Source organism: Paracoccidioides lutzii (genome assembly GCF_000150705.2).
Source record: "Paracoccidioides lutzii Pb01 unplaced genomic scaffold supercont2.1, whole genome shotgun sequence".
Classification (NCBI taxonomy): domain Eukaryota; kingdom Fungi; phylum Ascomycota; class Eurotiomycetes; order Onygenales; family Ajellomycetaceae; genus Paracoccidioides; species Paracoccidioides lutzii.
The window spans coordinates 1,312,203-1,326,375 of record NW_015440947.1 but is presented as its reverse complement, the minus strand read 5'-3'; the positions used below and the strand labels follow the sequence as shown (position 1 = coordinate 1,326,375).

The 14,173-nt window shown below is 48.3% G+C and overlaps 6 protein-coding genes across 6 annotated transcripts; 3 read left to right on the top strand and 3 right to left on the bottom strand.

Moving 5' to 3' along the window:
* Positions 1 to 2,344: 2,344 nt before the first annotated feature.
* On the top strand, positions 2,345 to 2,656 carry PAAG_11089 (hypothetical protein; the record flags this gene model as incomplete). The annotated part of the gene is made up of 1 exon (XM_015846797.1): positions 2,345 to 2,656. One exon carries the CDS (start codon positions 2,345 to 2,347, stop codon positions 2,654 to 2,656), a length of 312 nt encoding a protein of 103 aa, XP_015703601.1.
* Positions 2,657 to 2,686: 30 nt separating this feature from the next.
* Positions 2,687 to 3,909, top strand: PAAG_00339 (Poly(A)+ RNA export protein; the record flags this gene model as incomplete). Its single annotated transcript, XM_002797754.2, has 2 exons — positions 2,687 to 2,941; positions 3,079 to 3,909. The coding sequence occupies 2 exons, from the start codon at positions 2,687 to 2,689 to the stop codon at positions 3,907 to 3,909; spliced, it is 1,086 nt and encodes a 361-aa protein (XP_002797800.1).
* Positions 3,910 to 5,501: 1,592 nt separating this feature from the next.
* Positions 5,502 to 7,539, bottom strand: PAAG_00338 (methionyl-tRNA synthetase; the record flags this gene model as incomplete). Its single annotated transcript, XM_002797753.1, has 2 exons — positions 5,502 to 7,335; positions 7,412 to 7,539. 2 exons carry the CDS (start codon positions 7,537 to 7,539, stop codon positions 5,502 to 5,504), a joined length of 1,962 nt encoding a protein of 653 aa, XP_002797799.1.
* A 277-nt stretch (positions 7,540 to 7,816) lies between these two features.
* On the top strand, positions 7,817 to 8,476 carry PAAG_00337 (hypothetical protein; the record flags this gene model as incomplete). The annotated part of the gene is made up of 1 exon (XM_002797752.2): positions 7,817 to 8,476. The coding sequence occupies one exon, from the start codon at positions 7,817 to 7,819 to the stop codon at positions 8,474 to 8,476; it is 660 nt and encodes a 219-aa protein (XP_002797798.2).
* Positions 8,477 to 9,251: 775 nt separating this feature from the next.
* On the bottom strand, positions 9,252 to 10,404 carry PAAG_00335 (hypothetical protein; the record flags this gene model as incomplete). The annotated part of the gene is made up of 2 exons (XM_002797750.2): positions 9,252 to 10,272; positions 10,343 to 10,404. 2 exons carry the CDS (start codon positions 10,402 to 10,404, stop codon positions 9,252 to 9,254), a joined length of 1,083 nt encoding a protein of 360 aa, XP_002797796.2.
* Positions 10,405 to 12,594: 2,190 nt separating this feature from the next.
* On the bottom strand, positions 12,595 to 13,056 carry PAAG_00334 (hypothetical protein; the record flags this gene model as incomplete). Its single annotated transcript, XM_002797749.2, has 1 exon — positions 12,595 to 13,056. The coding sequence occupies one exon, from the start codon at positions 13,054 to 13,056 to the stop codon at positions 12,595 to 12,597; it is 462 nt and encodes a 153-aa protein (XP_002797795.2).
* Positions 13,057 to 14,173: the final 1,117 nt, after the last annotated feature.

Here is a 14,173-nt window from a genome sequence, read left to right as displayed (position 1 = left end):
GGGGGGGGGGGGGGGGGGGGGTGGTGATGGTTCAGGGTGTGATGGATGAATGGAGGAAGGGGAGGAGAGGGTTCGCCTACCGTTGAGAGCTGGTACGAGGACCGCGAACAACGGGGGTGGAGTCAGAAGTAGATAGTCAGATGGAAGCTCGGGAAGGGATGGGAGAGCAAGTCAGGCACAGGATGATCTAGACGAACTGATCGATGGGAAGGGGCCGAGAATGAGGGGGGGGGGGCTTTAGTGGTTGGTGACTGGGAGAGAAGACGAGAAGAGAAGATTAAAAGAGGAAAAGGGGAAGAGAATGACTATGTACGTGAGCAGGAAGCACACGGGGGGGGGCGTCAAGAGTAGCTAGCGTTGGTCAGAAGCAGCCAGACACGACACGGCTGAGTCAGTCAGCGCAGGTCAAACACTTCTTAGGCCGGCCCTTAGCCCCGCCCCCCGCCCCCCCCCCAAGAAAAAGCGGGGGTTGATGTGACCCATGGGGTGACTCCGAAGTGACTGGTACGGATGGTGGTATTCCATCGTCGGATGACGTACCTTTCAGGTAGTGAGTTACTCTACTTGCGGTCTTGTTGCGCTTGATGTTGCTTGCCGGGTATTAAATAATGCTGGGTTGCGTGACTGAGGGTCCCGGGTCCAACAAAGCCCCCCCATCCATTCCATCCATTCCATCCATTTCCACTCCATCCATGCTGCATGCATGCATCATCCATGGTTGCGTGGAATCGTTCCATCCAACGGCCTTCTATGATTCGTGATATCTCAACTACTACCCATCTGCTATCCCCGGTGTTCCTGTATAGAAGCACACTTTGCTCTCCTTCTCGTTCTTCTGTTCTGAAACGATGTGGTCATTCATTGTTTTGTAGCTCTGCAACTGGCCTGCTAGTCTAGTCGTTTCTCCTCTTTTGCCCTTGCCACTAACCCTGCACCCCCGCATTTTGCCGCCGCGCTCGCTGTGCACTCGGTCCGCGCTGCGACATCAACAACAGACGTTTTCGACTTGGCCCTGTTGTTCGGTATCGACACACTCTAATAATAAAACACTCTGGTAACGAAGCACCGGCTTTCTTGGACATCTCGAGATGAATTCATTAACTTCCAGGACATTTATCGATTACTAATAACCAGTTAAACTATTAACTAATAGTTAGGCAGCCGCTTTTGACGATGTCTTGTGATGGGTCCCTTCTGCGGCTTGACTCTGGCCCCGCCTTCGTTGCACTACATACATAGTCCGTTCTACGTTTTTCTATCATTTTCCTTCGAATACAGAAAGGAAACTCGAGGAATAAAAACAATTTCAGCCGGTAAAAACAGTCGATTTCGAGATTCCCTAAGGAAGCCTGATGCCTGAATTGCCTGAATTGATTGGCTGCTTGAAAATTAAAAAATAAATAAATAGAAAAGAAAAGAAAAGAAAAGAAAAGAAAAGCTTACCGATGAGAGGGTATTACGCTGAGAAACAAACATGCAGATGAAAGAGAAAAAAAAAAAAAAAAACATTTACTTAACCCCCTCATGAGTGAAATTGCGGCTTATTTATCTGCTATAACTGGCACCCAGATAACCTAAATAAGGTTAGCATGCTTGTCTCTGGTATATAATAAAATTCGTCACCGCATCGACGTGCTTCTGGAGAGTATCAGGCCGGGCCAGAAGGATCCCACGGAATATCAATATGCATATCCACATGGAGGGCGCATTTTAATGTTGGAGATCTCAGTGTCCATGCACGATATGCTGGATAAAGAAGCAACATTACAGCTCACTCATCTCGTCTGCTACGTGCGCCCGAATGGCGCTTCCCCCGGACGTCAGAGCCGGAATGGCGAGGAATGTTTCCTGCTGCTCTAGATACTTCTAGATGAGGCAGCTTTCGGTAGGACACGTAAGATATAACTAGCTGCTTCGATTCGAGTACTTGTAGTGGTTCTCAACGGCCCCATTGAAAAGGCTGAGGGAGGATGGTTGGGTCGAGTCAAGATATGAGAACGATATGCTGCTCTCACATTTCCCAGGCCCCATCAGCTGGATCCTGATCATCGAGAGAACAGATATACAGTTGCAGACTGTAACAGTTGCCTCGGGAAAGTAAGAAAATTATTTTTTGCTTCGCTTCACTCGCGCAAGTTAATCTGGCATCATGGGTTGTTGGTTCATGGGGGGGGTAACTTGGTTATTCTGGCAACATTTTTGTTGAGCAGAACGGGAAGAAATAGCCCCTCGAAAATATTTTGAAGGCAGCAGAAATGTCTGCGAAAGTATCGGTAGCTAGCAGCAGCAGCAGCAGCAGCAGCAGCAGCAGCAAATAGCCCGTGTTTTTCTAGCAAAATCAACGATGAACAAAAACACCGCACTCCTCGTAGAAGAGGCCACCACCACGTCTACGTCTGGTCTGCTGCTGCCCAACAGGAGGCGATCCAGCCAAAGCCTTGTTTGTCCTGTTTGTCCTGTTTGCACTGGCATCCCCCCGCTCAAAAGAACGTCAAGTCTTTTTTTAAAACGCTCCCCCAGAAATACACCCGCTCAAGGACGAGCAGCAACCACCTGCCCTCCCCCAACAAGTCCGGTTCCTAACCAGCTGAGACTGCTGTTCGTCGTTGCAGGCCTGCGCATACAGCCCCAAGCGGATTTACAGGTCTGGAAATAGGCGTTGCCAGGAAAGGAGTCTCGCCTCAGGATGGCGCTTTTCGGCACGGCAACATCCACCACGGCGGTCTCCAACACCGCCGGAGACCTCTCGAAAGATGTAGCTCTCAACTCCCCCCCCGAAGACAGTATTTCCGATCTTGCCTTCTCGTCGGTGAGCGATCATCTTGCCGTTGCCTCATGGGATAAGAAAGTTCGCATATACGAGATCAACGAGCAGGGCCAGAGTGAGGGCAAGGCCCTTTTTGAACATGAAGCACCAGTCTTGAACTGCTGCTGGTCGCCTGTAAGCAGCTGTATATAAAGCGGAAATGCTTTCTTCTGCCATACAAATACATACATACATACATACATACATACATACATACATATATATATATATTTGAATAAGTCTGAACTGACTCGTTCACTTTTTACACATAGGATGGCACCAAGGTCGTTGGTGCCGGTGTCGACAAAGCTGCGCGCATGCTCGACCTCCAGGCAAACGCAACATCTCCCGTCCAAGTGGCCGCCCACGACGCCCCCATCAGATGCTGTGCCATGATACAAAACCCAGGAAACTCCTCCCAACCCCTCCTAGTAACAGGTTCATGGGACAAAACCGTCAAATTCTGGGACTTGCGCCAATCGACACCAATCGGCACGCTCGAATGTCAAGAACGGGTCTATACCATGGACGTGAAAAACAAGCTCCTAGTAATCGGCACAGCAGACCGCTACATCAACATCGTCAACCTCGACCAGCCCACGAAGTTCTACAAGACAATGCAGTCGCCGCTGAAATACCAGACGCGCGTCGTGAGCTGTTTCACTGACGCGACAGGGTTTGCCATGGGCAGTATCGAGGGCCGCTGCGCCATTCAGTACGTCGAGGATAAAGACTCTAGCTCGAACTTTAGCTTCAAGTGCCACCGTGAGAGTCCTTCCAATACGCGGGATGTTAGTAATGTCTACTCTGTCAACTCAATCGCGTTTCATCCTGTGCATGGTACCTTTAGCACGGCCGGCAGTGATGGCACGTTTCACTTCTGGGATAAGGACGCCAAACATAGACTTAAGGGCTATCCGGCTGTGGGAGGGACGATTTCGAGTTCCGCGTTCAACAAGACAGGGAATATTTTTGCGTATGCCGTTAGCTACGATTGGAGTAAAGGGTATACGAATAATACGCCACAGACTCCTAATAAGGTTATGATGCATCCCGTCGTGCCGGAGGAGGTCAGGCCGCGTCCTGGCGCGAGGCGGAGATGATTGCTCTCTATGCTGATGCTTTTTACATGAGCGAACGGATTAAGACGCAGTGACACCGAGTCTTGGCTGGGAACTAGAAGAGCGACCTTGGAAGGTTTTTCCCCCCGAATCTGGGAAAAACAAGTCAGAAAGCTATAAGCCACGTGGAGGCAGACACGGAACTATGACTACCTGCTACGATTGAACCTTGGAATCCCCTGAATGAATACTTGATAAGGGAGCAAGTAGAGATTCAGACAAGACACTCACTCCCTCACTAACCGCTTCCCGTACTTTGAGAACCAGCAAAATGGATTTAATTTCCCATATTCATGAAAGAACTAAAGAACCAAATTAAAAAAAAAATAAATAAATAAATAAATAAAAATAAAAAAATAAAAATAAAAATAAAAAATAATATAATCAAGCAAAAAGAAGCATATCGAGCCGGCGCAAATGGGACAAGAAAACGATGCGCATTTGGGAAAAAATTTTGTGTGTGTTATTTGAATATTTTATTTTTATATTTTATTTTTCTCGCCATGTTACAACCACCCGCCTGTTTCCTGGATATTTATACTCACTTCCCCCCCCCTCCTTTCTCTTTTCTTGTGATTCAAACTCCCAGATGATGTGGCGGACTTGAAGATGCATTGATGCGACCACATGAGCTTTCAAGGGGGCAAGGTTGGCAGGAAGAAAGAAGGGTTCTTTTCCTTTTTCCTTTCCTTTTCTTTTCCTGTTCTTGCCTCTTGTTAGCGCGAATATTCTATATCCTCTAATTTTCTTTACATTTTGCTGTCGTTTTTAGAAATAACTTAGGGCAGTTTGATTTGAATAACCACCCCCAGCGTTTTTTTTATCATTCATGTCCCCGTCCCTGCATGTAAACATAGCAACACTGTCGTGCCTTTTCGATTGCATTGCGTATAATGAGAATTTTTAAAAATCTCTTCTGTTTGTGACTTTCCCCCAAGCATCAAGCTTGGGATTATGTGGTGAATGACAGGTAAAATGTCTTCTTTTGATTTTTGCGCCTAACCATGCCGAACCAAAATGTGCAGTGAACTTATTCAATCTCTTCCTTCACCTACTATAGCTCCATCCTTTACCATATTCCATAGTTAGTTCTTCATTCAGACCACCTAGGGACTTACTGGTTCATTTCTCCTATGGATCATGAAAACAGATATCAAACCTGGAACAGGTCAAAAACTCGCAACACTTGCCGTGCAGAAATGGGATGGAACAGGATACTAACCCCCAATCACGGATGAGCTAAGGCTCGAAACATCAAGCCGGCTGCAGAGTAGAGTAAGAAGACATATAAAATAAAAAAAAAAAAGCTCATACTTACTAAAGTGTAGCCAGTACGGGATTTCAGGAGAAATACGCTGAGGGGTGGTAAGAAGCAGGCAGGAAGGGAGATATAAATATATGGGAAAAAAACACGCGATTTATTGAGCAAGAATAAAAAAAAAAAGGGGGGGGGGGGGTTAGATAACGAGCCACCATAGTAGAAACCCAATGAACCCCGAAAATTCATTCAAGTGCAGTATCTTAGCAATCGTAATTGAGTAACGAAATAAAAGCATATCTAGGTCGAAACTATCTCAAGAGCTAGAAATAGTAGCCCGAGCTACCCCATCCGCCAACTTCACCACAGCCGCCTCAGCCTCTCCTCCCACCCCGTTAGCAACCTTAGCAGCCTCCGCATCACCATCCTTAGCCCCCTCCGCCCCCCCCGCCATCCCCCCCTCCCCCTTCCCCTTCTTCTTCCCTTTCTTCTTAGCCTTAGTACCCGCCTTCTTCGCCAACGCCTTCGCCGCCTCCTCCTCCTTCTTCAGCCTCTCCGCCTGCGACCCCCCAAACATCTCCCGCCACTCATCCGCCTTCTTCGGATCAATCTGCGAAAACAAATACTTCGCCTTCCCAATCTTATGCCCCGGCTTAATCAGGTCTGCTCTCCACCCTCCCTCCTTCAGCTCGTCTAGGGAAGGAATATTCCGGAATGGCACGTTGAGCTGCGCGAGTATCGACGCTGATGTGGCCGGTAGGTACGGGCTGAAGATGCTGGAGATGAGGTAGATGAGATTAACGACGATGCCGACGACGGAGGCTGCGCGTTCGGGCTCGTTGGCTATCAGCGAGTTATCCAGCTTGTTAGCCTGAATAAGGCCGTTGCCGACCTCGACGATCTTCATGGCCGTCACGAGGCCGGCGCGGAGATGCACGCTTTCCATCTCGCTGATGTACTGGCGCAGGAGCGCTGTGATTTCTTCCAGGGCTGGTTTGAATGGCTCCGTGACTGTGAACTCTGGGACGACGGAGCTGTACGCTTTCGGGCTTGCAATTAGCTTCACCATGCGGTTGACGAGGTTTCCGAGCTTGGCGAGGAGTTCTCCGTTGTTGGCGTCGACGAAAGAGCGCCATTCGAACTGTGTGTCGCCTGTCTCTGGGCGGTTTTTCAACAAGTAGTAACGCCAGACGTCCGGGGGGATACCTGTGTCCTTTGCGTTGTTGCCGAAGACGCCGATGCCGCGGGACTTGCTAAACTTGCCGTTTTCGTAGTTTAGGTATTCTGTTGTGCTGAGATGGTGGAGCTTGGTCCATTTATCTCGGGTCCCGATTTGCGTGCCGGGGAAGATGACGCTGTGGAAAGGCACGTTATCCTTGCCCAGGAATTGGTATAGTTGGACATTGTCCGGATCTCGCCACCAGAGCTCCCAGTCCGGAGTGTAGTTAGCGGTTATGGAGGGGTATCCGATGCATGCTTCGAACCAGACGTAAAGGACCTTCTTCTCGTAGCCGTCAAGGGGGACGGGGACACCCCATTTTAGATCTCGGGTGATGCCACGATCCTTCAGACCCTCCTTTAGCCACGACTCGGTAATCACGCGGCTATTCTTGGGCCAATTTCCCTTCTCGATGGCAGGGTGAACCCATTCCTCGATTTCCGGCTGCAGCTTATCGAGCAGGATGTGAATATGCTTCGTAGGTCTGCGGACGGGAGTGGCGCCGTCGAGCTTGCAGCGCGGATTCTTCAGGTCAAAGGGATCCAGCAGGTGTCCGCATTTATCGCATTGGTCTCCTCTCGCATCATCGTAGCCGCAACGAGGGCATTCGCCCTCGACATAGCGATCTGCCAGGAACGAGTCATGTTTCTCGCAGAAGGGCTGTTCGGCCGTTTTCTCTTCCAGGAATCCGTTCTCGTGTAACCGCTTGAAAATGCTCTGGGAGATTTCTGTATGTTGGGCCGTTGGGGTGCGGCCGAAGATGTCAAAGCCGATCTCGAACCACTCGTAGACTTCTTGGTGGATTTTGTTGTATTTTGCGCAGAGCTCTTCGGGGGTCACGCCCTCCTCCAGTGCCTTGGTTTCCGTTGCTGTGCCGTATTCGTCGGTACCGCACACGAATAGTGTAGGTCTGCCGCATGCTTTCTGGTATCTAGGGGGACATTAGCTTTTGTCGGTGTTCATAGATTGGCCTTGAAGTGGAGGTGAGGGGTCCATAACTTGCGAACACATCTGCGCTGAGCACAGAGCCGACAATGTTGCCTAGATGGGGGACGTTGTTTACATAGGGCAGCGCGCTGGTGATGAGGATATTCCTCTGACCCTTTACGGGGAGGATCTTCTGTTCCGTCGCCATGGAGTGTGGGGTGGTGGTGGGTGGTGGTGTTGGGCGGAAGAAAAGTTTTTGGCGGGGTGAAGAAAAATATATAGTATTGGTTGAAGGGATTTGCGGGTGTTGCCGTTGTCTCCCCCCTTTCACCGGTTGAACCGCCTTCACGTAACTATTTATTTAGCAAACTATCAACTACGCCTCCTTTCTACAGCAACCAATCCACGTCTCCGGTATAGCTACGGAGTCGTCAGATGACATATATGCCGCACTCCCACTGTCGACTCATCTTACAACACCAGCCATGGACCATGACCTTCTCGACAGCCTCCTAGACCTAGAGGAGGGTTTCTACAAAGAAGGATACGACCTGGGAGTCCGTGACGGCGCCCGGGCAGGATACAGCGAAGGCAGCGTCTTCGCCGTAGAAAAGGGCTTCGAGAAGTTCCAGGAAATGGGCAGGCTCTACGGCAAGGCTATCATCTGGGCTAAACGGTTGCCCGGGGATCATGGCCTTTTGCTACAGCCGAGCCCTCCAACAGGAGCAGTGGCGGCGGTGGATGGTTCGGATAATACCACCACTGCCATCGCTTCGACGGCACAAACCCCTACTCTAGAAAGAAAGGACATACCTAAGTCCAGAATTACAGGCACACCCATCCCTTCATTGCCCGCATTACCCTCCAACCCCCGCCTCCAAAGGCTAATCGCCCTCGTCCTCTCCCTGGTCGACCCGCTTTCACTCTCACTGCAAAACTCCGAGGATGCCGTTGCGGACTTTGACGAGCGGTTGAAAAAGGCTGCGTCGAAAGCGAAGGTTATTGAGAGGGTGTTGGGTGAGCAGAGTGGTGATGGCTATTCCTATTCCTCTTCCTCGCATCGCAAAGGGAATCGAGGTGCTGCGGGTGATAATATTGAAGAAATTGGGCCGTTGCCGGAGAGGATGTTGGGGGTGAGGGATTGAGGTGTGTGAAAGGGGGGAGGTTTGGTGTTTACTTTTAGTCTGAGCGATTTTGAAAGAAGAAGGGGGTTTTTCATAAAGAAGTTATGTCGCGGCCTGCCATCAATTCCGTCCTTGTTAGGTCGCATTGGCCTCTGCGCTCTGCGGCTGGACGGGTTTGATATAACTATGTCAGAATGCTACAGGTATCGCTGCCGTTGCTTCGATTGGCATCCCAGAAGAACCCTCCGGGCTCATCCTCGAGAGGAAAAATGCAAAAGGGGAGATTCTATTTCATTATCCGAATTCTGACAGAACTCTACTGCTAACTTCTGTCCGTGGGCTGCTGCTAGACGATGGTCGGACCGGGAAACCTCACAGAATTGCCCGAGGAATAGCAGCACGCCATTCCTGGTGAGGTGGCACCGGTTGTCTCTAGCAAAAGCTGGCCAATGCAATGTACATACAATTATTACTTTCTTGGGAGGCAGAGGCATATGCACATCGAAATATGTTACCGCTAGCTCATGAAAGAGCTTGGGAATCATGATACAGCAGTGTTCGCTTGGTGCCATTCTGCATTGATTGTCAGAGAATCTATATGGCAGCTGTTTCGGAAAAGAGGAAAAAAGGGAATCTAATAGACAGTTCTCCTGGGCCTCATACACATTTCCAAGATAGCAGCTATCAATTCAGCGCAAGATCACAACATGTCCTTAAGCAACAGCATTTTCCCCATAATATTTCCATTCCAGGCTATATTCCATTAATACCCCTAACATCCCATCAGCCTCTCAATTCATCCATCCAATCTCAAACTCCTCACCGCCATCGCCAAAGCCCCCTCCCTCGTCGCATGGCCCCCAGTGAACCCACTGGCGTGTACAAATATCGCCCCGCTAGGCACTTCTTCACCCTTCAACACCCCATCCAGGTCCTCATCCCTCATCCCCCTCCACGCCTCCGGCAACGGCCTTCTAGACTCAAAACTAGCATCCGTGACAGGGACACAGTGCACCCTCCACCTCGCCCCCTCTGCCGTCGATTCCGGATAAAGCACATAATACACCTTTCCCTCCTCCGCATCCGCCACGCCATCCATCCCGGCATTCTCCTTCTCCTCCAACGTATACAAATGCTCCTTCCACGGAACCCCCGGCTGCGGCAGCACCAGTATCCGTCCGGACTCATGCGTATCGAACCGCGACTCGTACGCTTCCCTCACTGTCGCGCGAGCAGGCAACCACGACCCACTCGCGAGCCGCAACTTGCGCAAGAACACATCCCCAATAAACTTGCTCGCCTTCTCAAACAGCGAGTCTTCGTCCTGCGGATCCGTCGACGAGGGATCCGGCCCATTCAAATCCCCCACCAACGAGCCAAGGTTGATGCCCCCATCTCTAAAGCGCTTCTCTAGCCCTGCCGCCGCCACGCGAGATGGGTCGTAGACGGAAATCCCGTTATCGTGCGCGTCGAGTGCTTCGATGAAATCGGCGTAGAGCTTTTCATAGAGGGTGGAGACGTCGGGGTGGTCGATGGGTAGGCTGGTGTGTTGGGCTATTATGGCTTTGCCGAAGTGGAGGTATACAAGGCCTGCGGAGGAGAGCCTTGTGGAGTGCGAGGGGAAGGTTGTGGTGAAGGTTCGTTGGTGGTGGTCGTAGCGGTTGCGGGCGGGATCGTATTCGCCGCCAACGTCGACGATGGTGTGGCAGGTTGCTAGGAGGGAGGGGTCGCGGGTGCGGATGAGGGGGGACGAGGTGTAGGTTGGTAAGAGGCGGAGGAGGTAGACGGCCAGAGCTTCGTCGGCGTGGAAGTGGCCGCTGGATGGTTGTTGTTAGCAGGAGTTTCTTCTTGGGGAAGGGGGGTGGATATCTAAGTTGCGGTACATACTTGTGGGTCCCAATTATGGGGGGGGAGGTCTTGAGCCTCTTTGCAGCTGCTTCTTCGGCCATTTTGAATAAACGGCGTAGACGGAACATACAACGGAGTCGGGGTCGTTGGATGAAGGAAATAGATACAAAGTGAAGGACATGTCCAGCGTCGGCCTGGTTGTTAATTAACATGCCCAGATTGGGCTGAGGGATTGATTTTGATATAGTTACTTCGACTGTCAACTCGTTAACCAGTTAGGGCTTAGGGGCCGGCGGACGCATTAGATAAGCAACGTCGGTTGTAACCAGTTAATGTAATCGATAAGCGAGTCGGCCACATAAGCAAGTCAGTCACTTTTCATCTCATCCCAGAACAACATCTTCATCATCAAAATTGTCAATCACACAAAGAAATAAAGCCTCTACTCAGGAAGGAAGGCTTCTTTTAGCCATTCAAGCATTTAAAAATGATCAAATTTCAAGTGTATGAGCTGCAGCAAAGCTGTATGATGTTCCACATTTCACCCTAGATGATCAGATACATGGTCATACAGCACACATTAACATTCTCTCAAAGAACCAGAAACTTAGTCTTACAGAGGAAGAATCTCTTGTTCAATGGATTCTGATCATGGATGAATGAGGTCAGTCTTTCTGGATTGCAGCTGTATGAGAAATGATCAATCTTCTTCTTGTCAGTTAAGGATTCAATCTCCCACTCACAGTGAGTGAATACTGAGTATGAAACTTTGTCAAGTATCATGATGAGCTGAAATCCAAGTTCTCACACAAGTATGATCATCAGTGAGTCTTATGTGAGGATCATGAGATTATCTGTGAGTGATTTAGACTTGTACAAAACACTATTGTAAAGTATAAGATTCTGAAAGATGATATCTACAACTTTGATGAGACTGAGTTTCAGATGAGTGTAATTGAGACTGTCAGAGTGATGATTGAATCTGAAAGAGCTGTGAATATCAAGCTTGTACAGTCTGAAGATTAGAAATGAGTGATTGTTATTGCTGAAGTCAATGCAACTGGCTGAGCTTTATGTATGATGATTATTCTCAAAGGAAAGATACATCAATTCTGCTGATATGAGACAGAAGGACTACCACATGACTGAGTGATTGAAGTCAGTGAGAATGACTGAATCATTAATCAGCTGAGCTTATACTGACTGAAAGAGATGTTCAACAAGGAGATTCTATCCTGTACAAAGGACAGATATCAACTGTTGATTCTAAACTAATACTGAAGTCATGTCTCAGCTGAATTTGATCAATTTTGCACTGAGAATTAGATCATTGTCCTCTACATGCTGTCACATTTCTCTCATCTTCTTCAGTCATTGAATGTTAGCTGCTTTTCATCTCTGAAAACTGCATACAGACAGCAGGTGGAAAATCAGATGCAGCTTGAGATCAATCATATTGACAAGAAGAAGTTTTTGAATCTCTATCCTGCAGCTCAGATGCAGGTCCTGACTGAGAGCAACATCAAGAGCAGCTTTAGAACTGCTGAGCTGATTCTGTACAATTTTGAGCAGATTCTCTCATAGCTTAATATCATGATGCATATTCTAACTCCCTCAGGGATCTTCCACAGCTCCCAGGCCTTCTGGGCCACAGTCACACTGCATAATATACATCAATTGGAGCAGCAGGCTGAGAAAGTTAAAGAATATATCAAGCACTGTATGCAAAGCCCACTCAGTCCAATCAATCATACCCTAAGTCAGCTGATCAAGAAGTGTCAAATGACAATGCACAGTGCTGCTATTCTAGCAGCTGAAAACAGGGAGTTAAGGACTGCAAATGCCAAACAAAAGAAGAAGTGAGAAAGAGGCTGTACATATGTAGCTCAAGAGGGTGCTTTGAGAATTGAAGAAGGCTTGAATCACATACAAAGGATCAATGAATGAGAATAGGGGGTAATTGAGACTGCTGAGTCATGACCACAAAAATGTGCAGCACCACAGTGTAGTGTATGTGAGATTATTGAGCATACTGCCTGTACATGCTCTAAGTGTATAGGAAATAATTTATAATGTAATTTGCTAGTTTTTCTTTATAGTTGAGACTTTGAAGGCATTCTTGTTGTACAGTGGAGAGGAAAGTGGCCGACTCACTTATGTGGCTGACTTGCTTATTGATTACATTAAATATTTTTATCTTATTATATTTTATTCTTTTTATTAGTTAACCAAGTTAAACAGACAATGGTCTACGCAGCAGTCAGTGAAGCACACAGCCTCTCTTCAGTTTGTTACCGCTGCTTGATCCCATTTCTCTTTGGAGGGACTTCGACAGTAAGCTGGAAGATGAAAACATCTCCGGACCAAAAAATCCACAAAGACTTCGCATTTAGGAATATCGTGGGCTCGCGATGGTCGCTGGGCAATCTCCGTAGATATGGATATGACCTTGGTTTTTGCTTTGCCTTTTTGAAAAAAGATACGGGGCCGGCCAATGGCTTTGTTGAACAGTAATGCGTTGAGATGTGAAACGGATTCCACCTTGAAACAAATGCGGAGCTATTTAAAGGTTTCGCAGAGAACGCCCCAGCTGCTGCGATAGAGAGAAGGCAGACCGATGTTATGGCTTCGTGTGCGGTTCCTTGACGGGCGGGTCGTGGAGAGTTACAATGGAAATCTCCCACTGTTGGAAGCAGAGAAAAAAGGCCAGCAAAAACTGTTCCATACGGAGTCCTCCGTAGAGCGGCGAACATGTCTCTTAGACGTAACTCATGGATAATGGAATCAAAGCAACCAGGCGCTTTCTGCAGCGGTAAATAACTAACTATATAACCACATTAGTTAACCGGTTTATCTGGTTGTTCGAAATCCATACGTTCACGAACTAGAATACGCCATTTTCGCTGGTCAATTTGATTACAAGCGAAAAATCAAAAGAAGGCAAAATAAGAGTATTATTTATTTCCTTGGAACTAGGTTCGAAATTAAATAGTGAAGGGAAAAAGGAAAAACAACCACGGGAATTGATAAATAACCCCGAGTGTTGGAAGACCTGTTTAAAAATCATCTCTTTATTTCTGTAGTTATCTGCCATTTCAAGTTATTTTCTTACGTCTCACCGGCTTCTGCCGTCCTTTCATATATATATATATATATTTGCATACTAACAACATATCTCCATCTTTTGTTTTGTGGAGGCAAAGTATTCTGAAGGTATTGGAATATCCAACTCTTGTCCGCCCGTTTTTTGGCTGCGAGGTTCCTCTCTGCAAAAAGCGACTCCGCAGGTGAATAGGTATAGATATTTATTTACTTTTCTTAACTTGGACTGCAATTTAACTCTAATTTCAACCTCAACCTTCGCTTTGCATCTGGATATCCCTCATATCCTCACATCCTGCACTGCTTCTCCACGCCTCAACACCCTCATGTCCTGCTTCAGAAGCTGTTTATCCCAATCCTCGCCTTCTCCAGGCTCCCTCTGAGCTCTGCGCAACCACCGCCTTCACACCGCGTGCTTGCATAGCTTGTTGTTCAGGAACAACTACAAGGGTAGCCTCCACCATCCCTCCAGCTGCAGAACATAAATAAATAGGCAATCGTCATACTCGTCTACAAATCTTGGAAAGAGACACGAGATCAGCTACATATTTGGACCAATACTCGACTCCCCTCCCTCGACGATTCTTTCAAAATCAAACCCGGCCGCTCGAATCCGTGACTCCAACGAACCGCCCCTCCCAATCCATCTTCCACCTCCCTCCCTCGACAAAAAAAGGAGCGCTCCCCAGCGCCCTCCCAAATCCTCGTCGATGTGGATTTTTCGAATCTTCTCCTCAGCCCTCTTCCTCACCGCTATCGTCCTCTCTA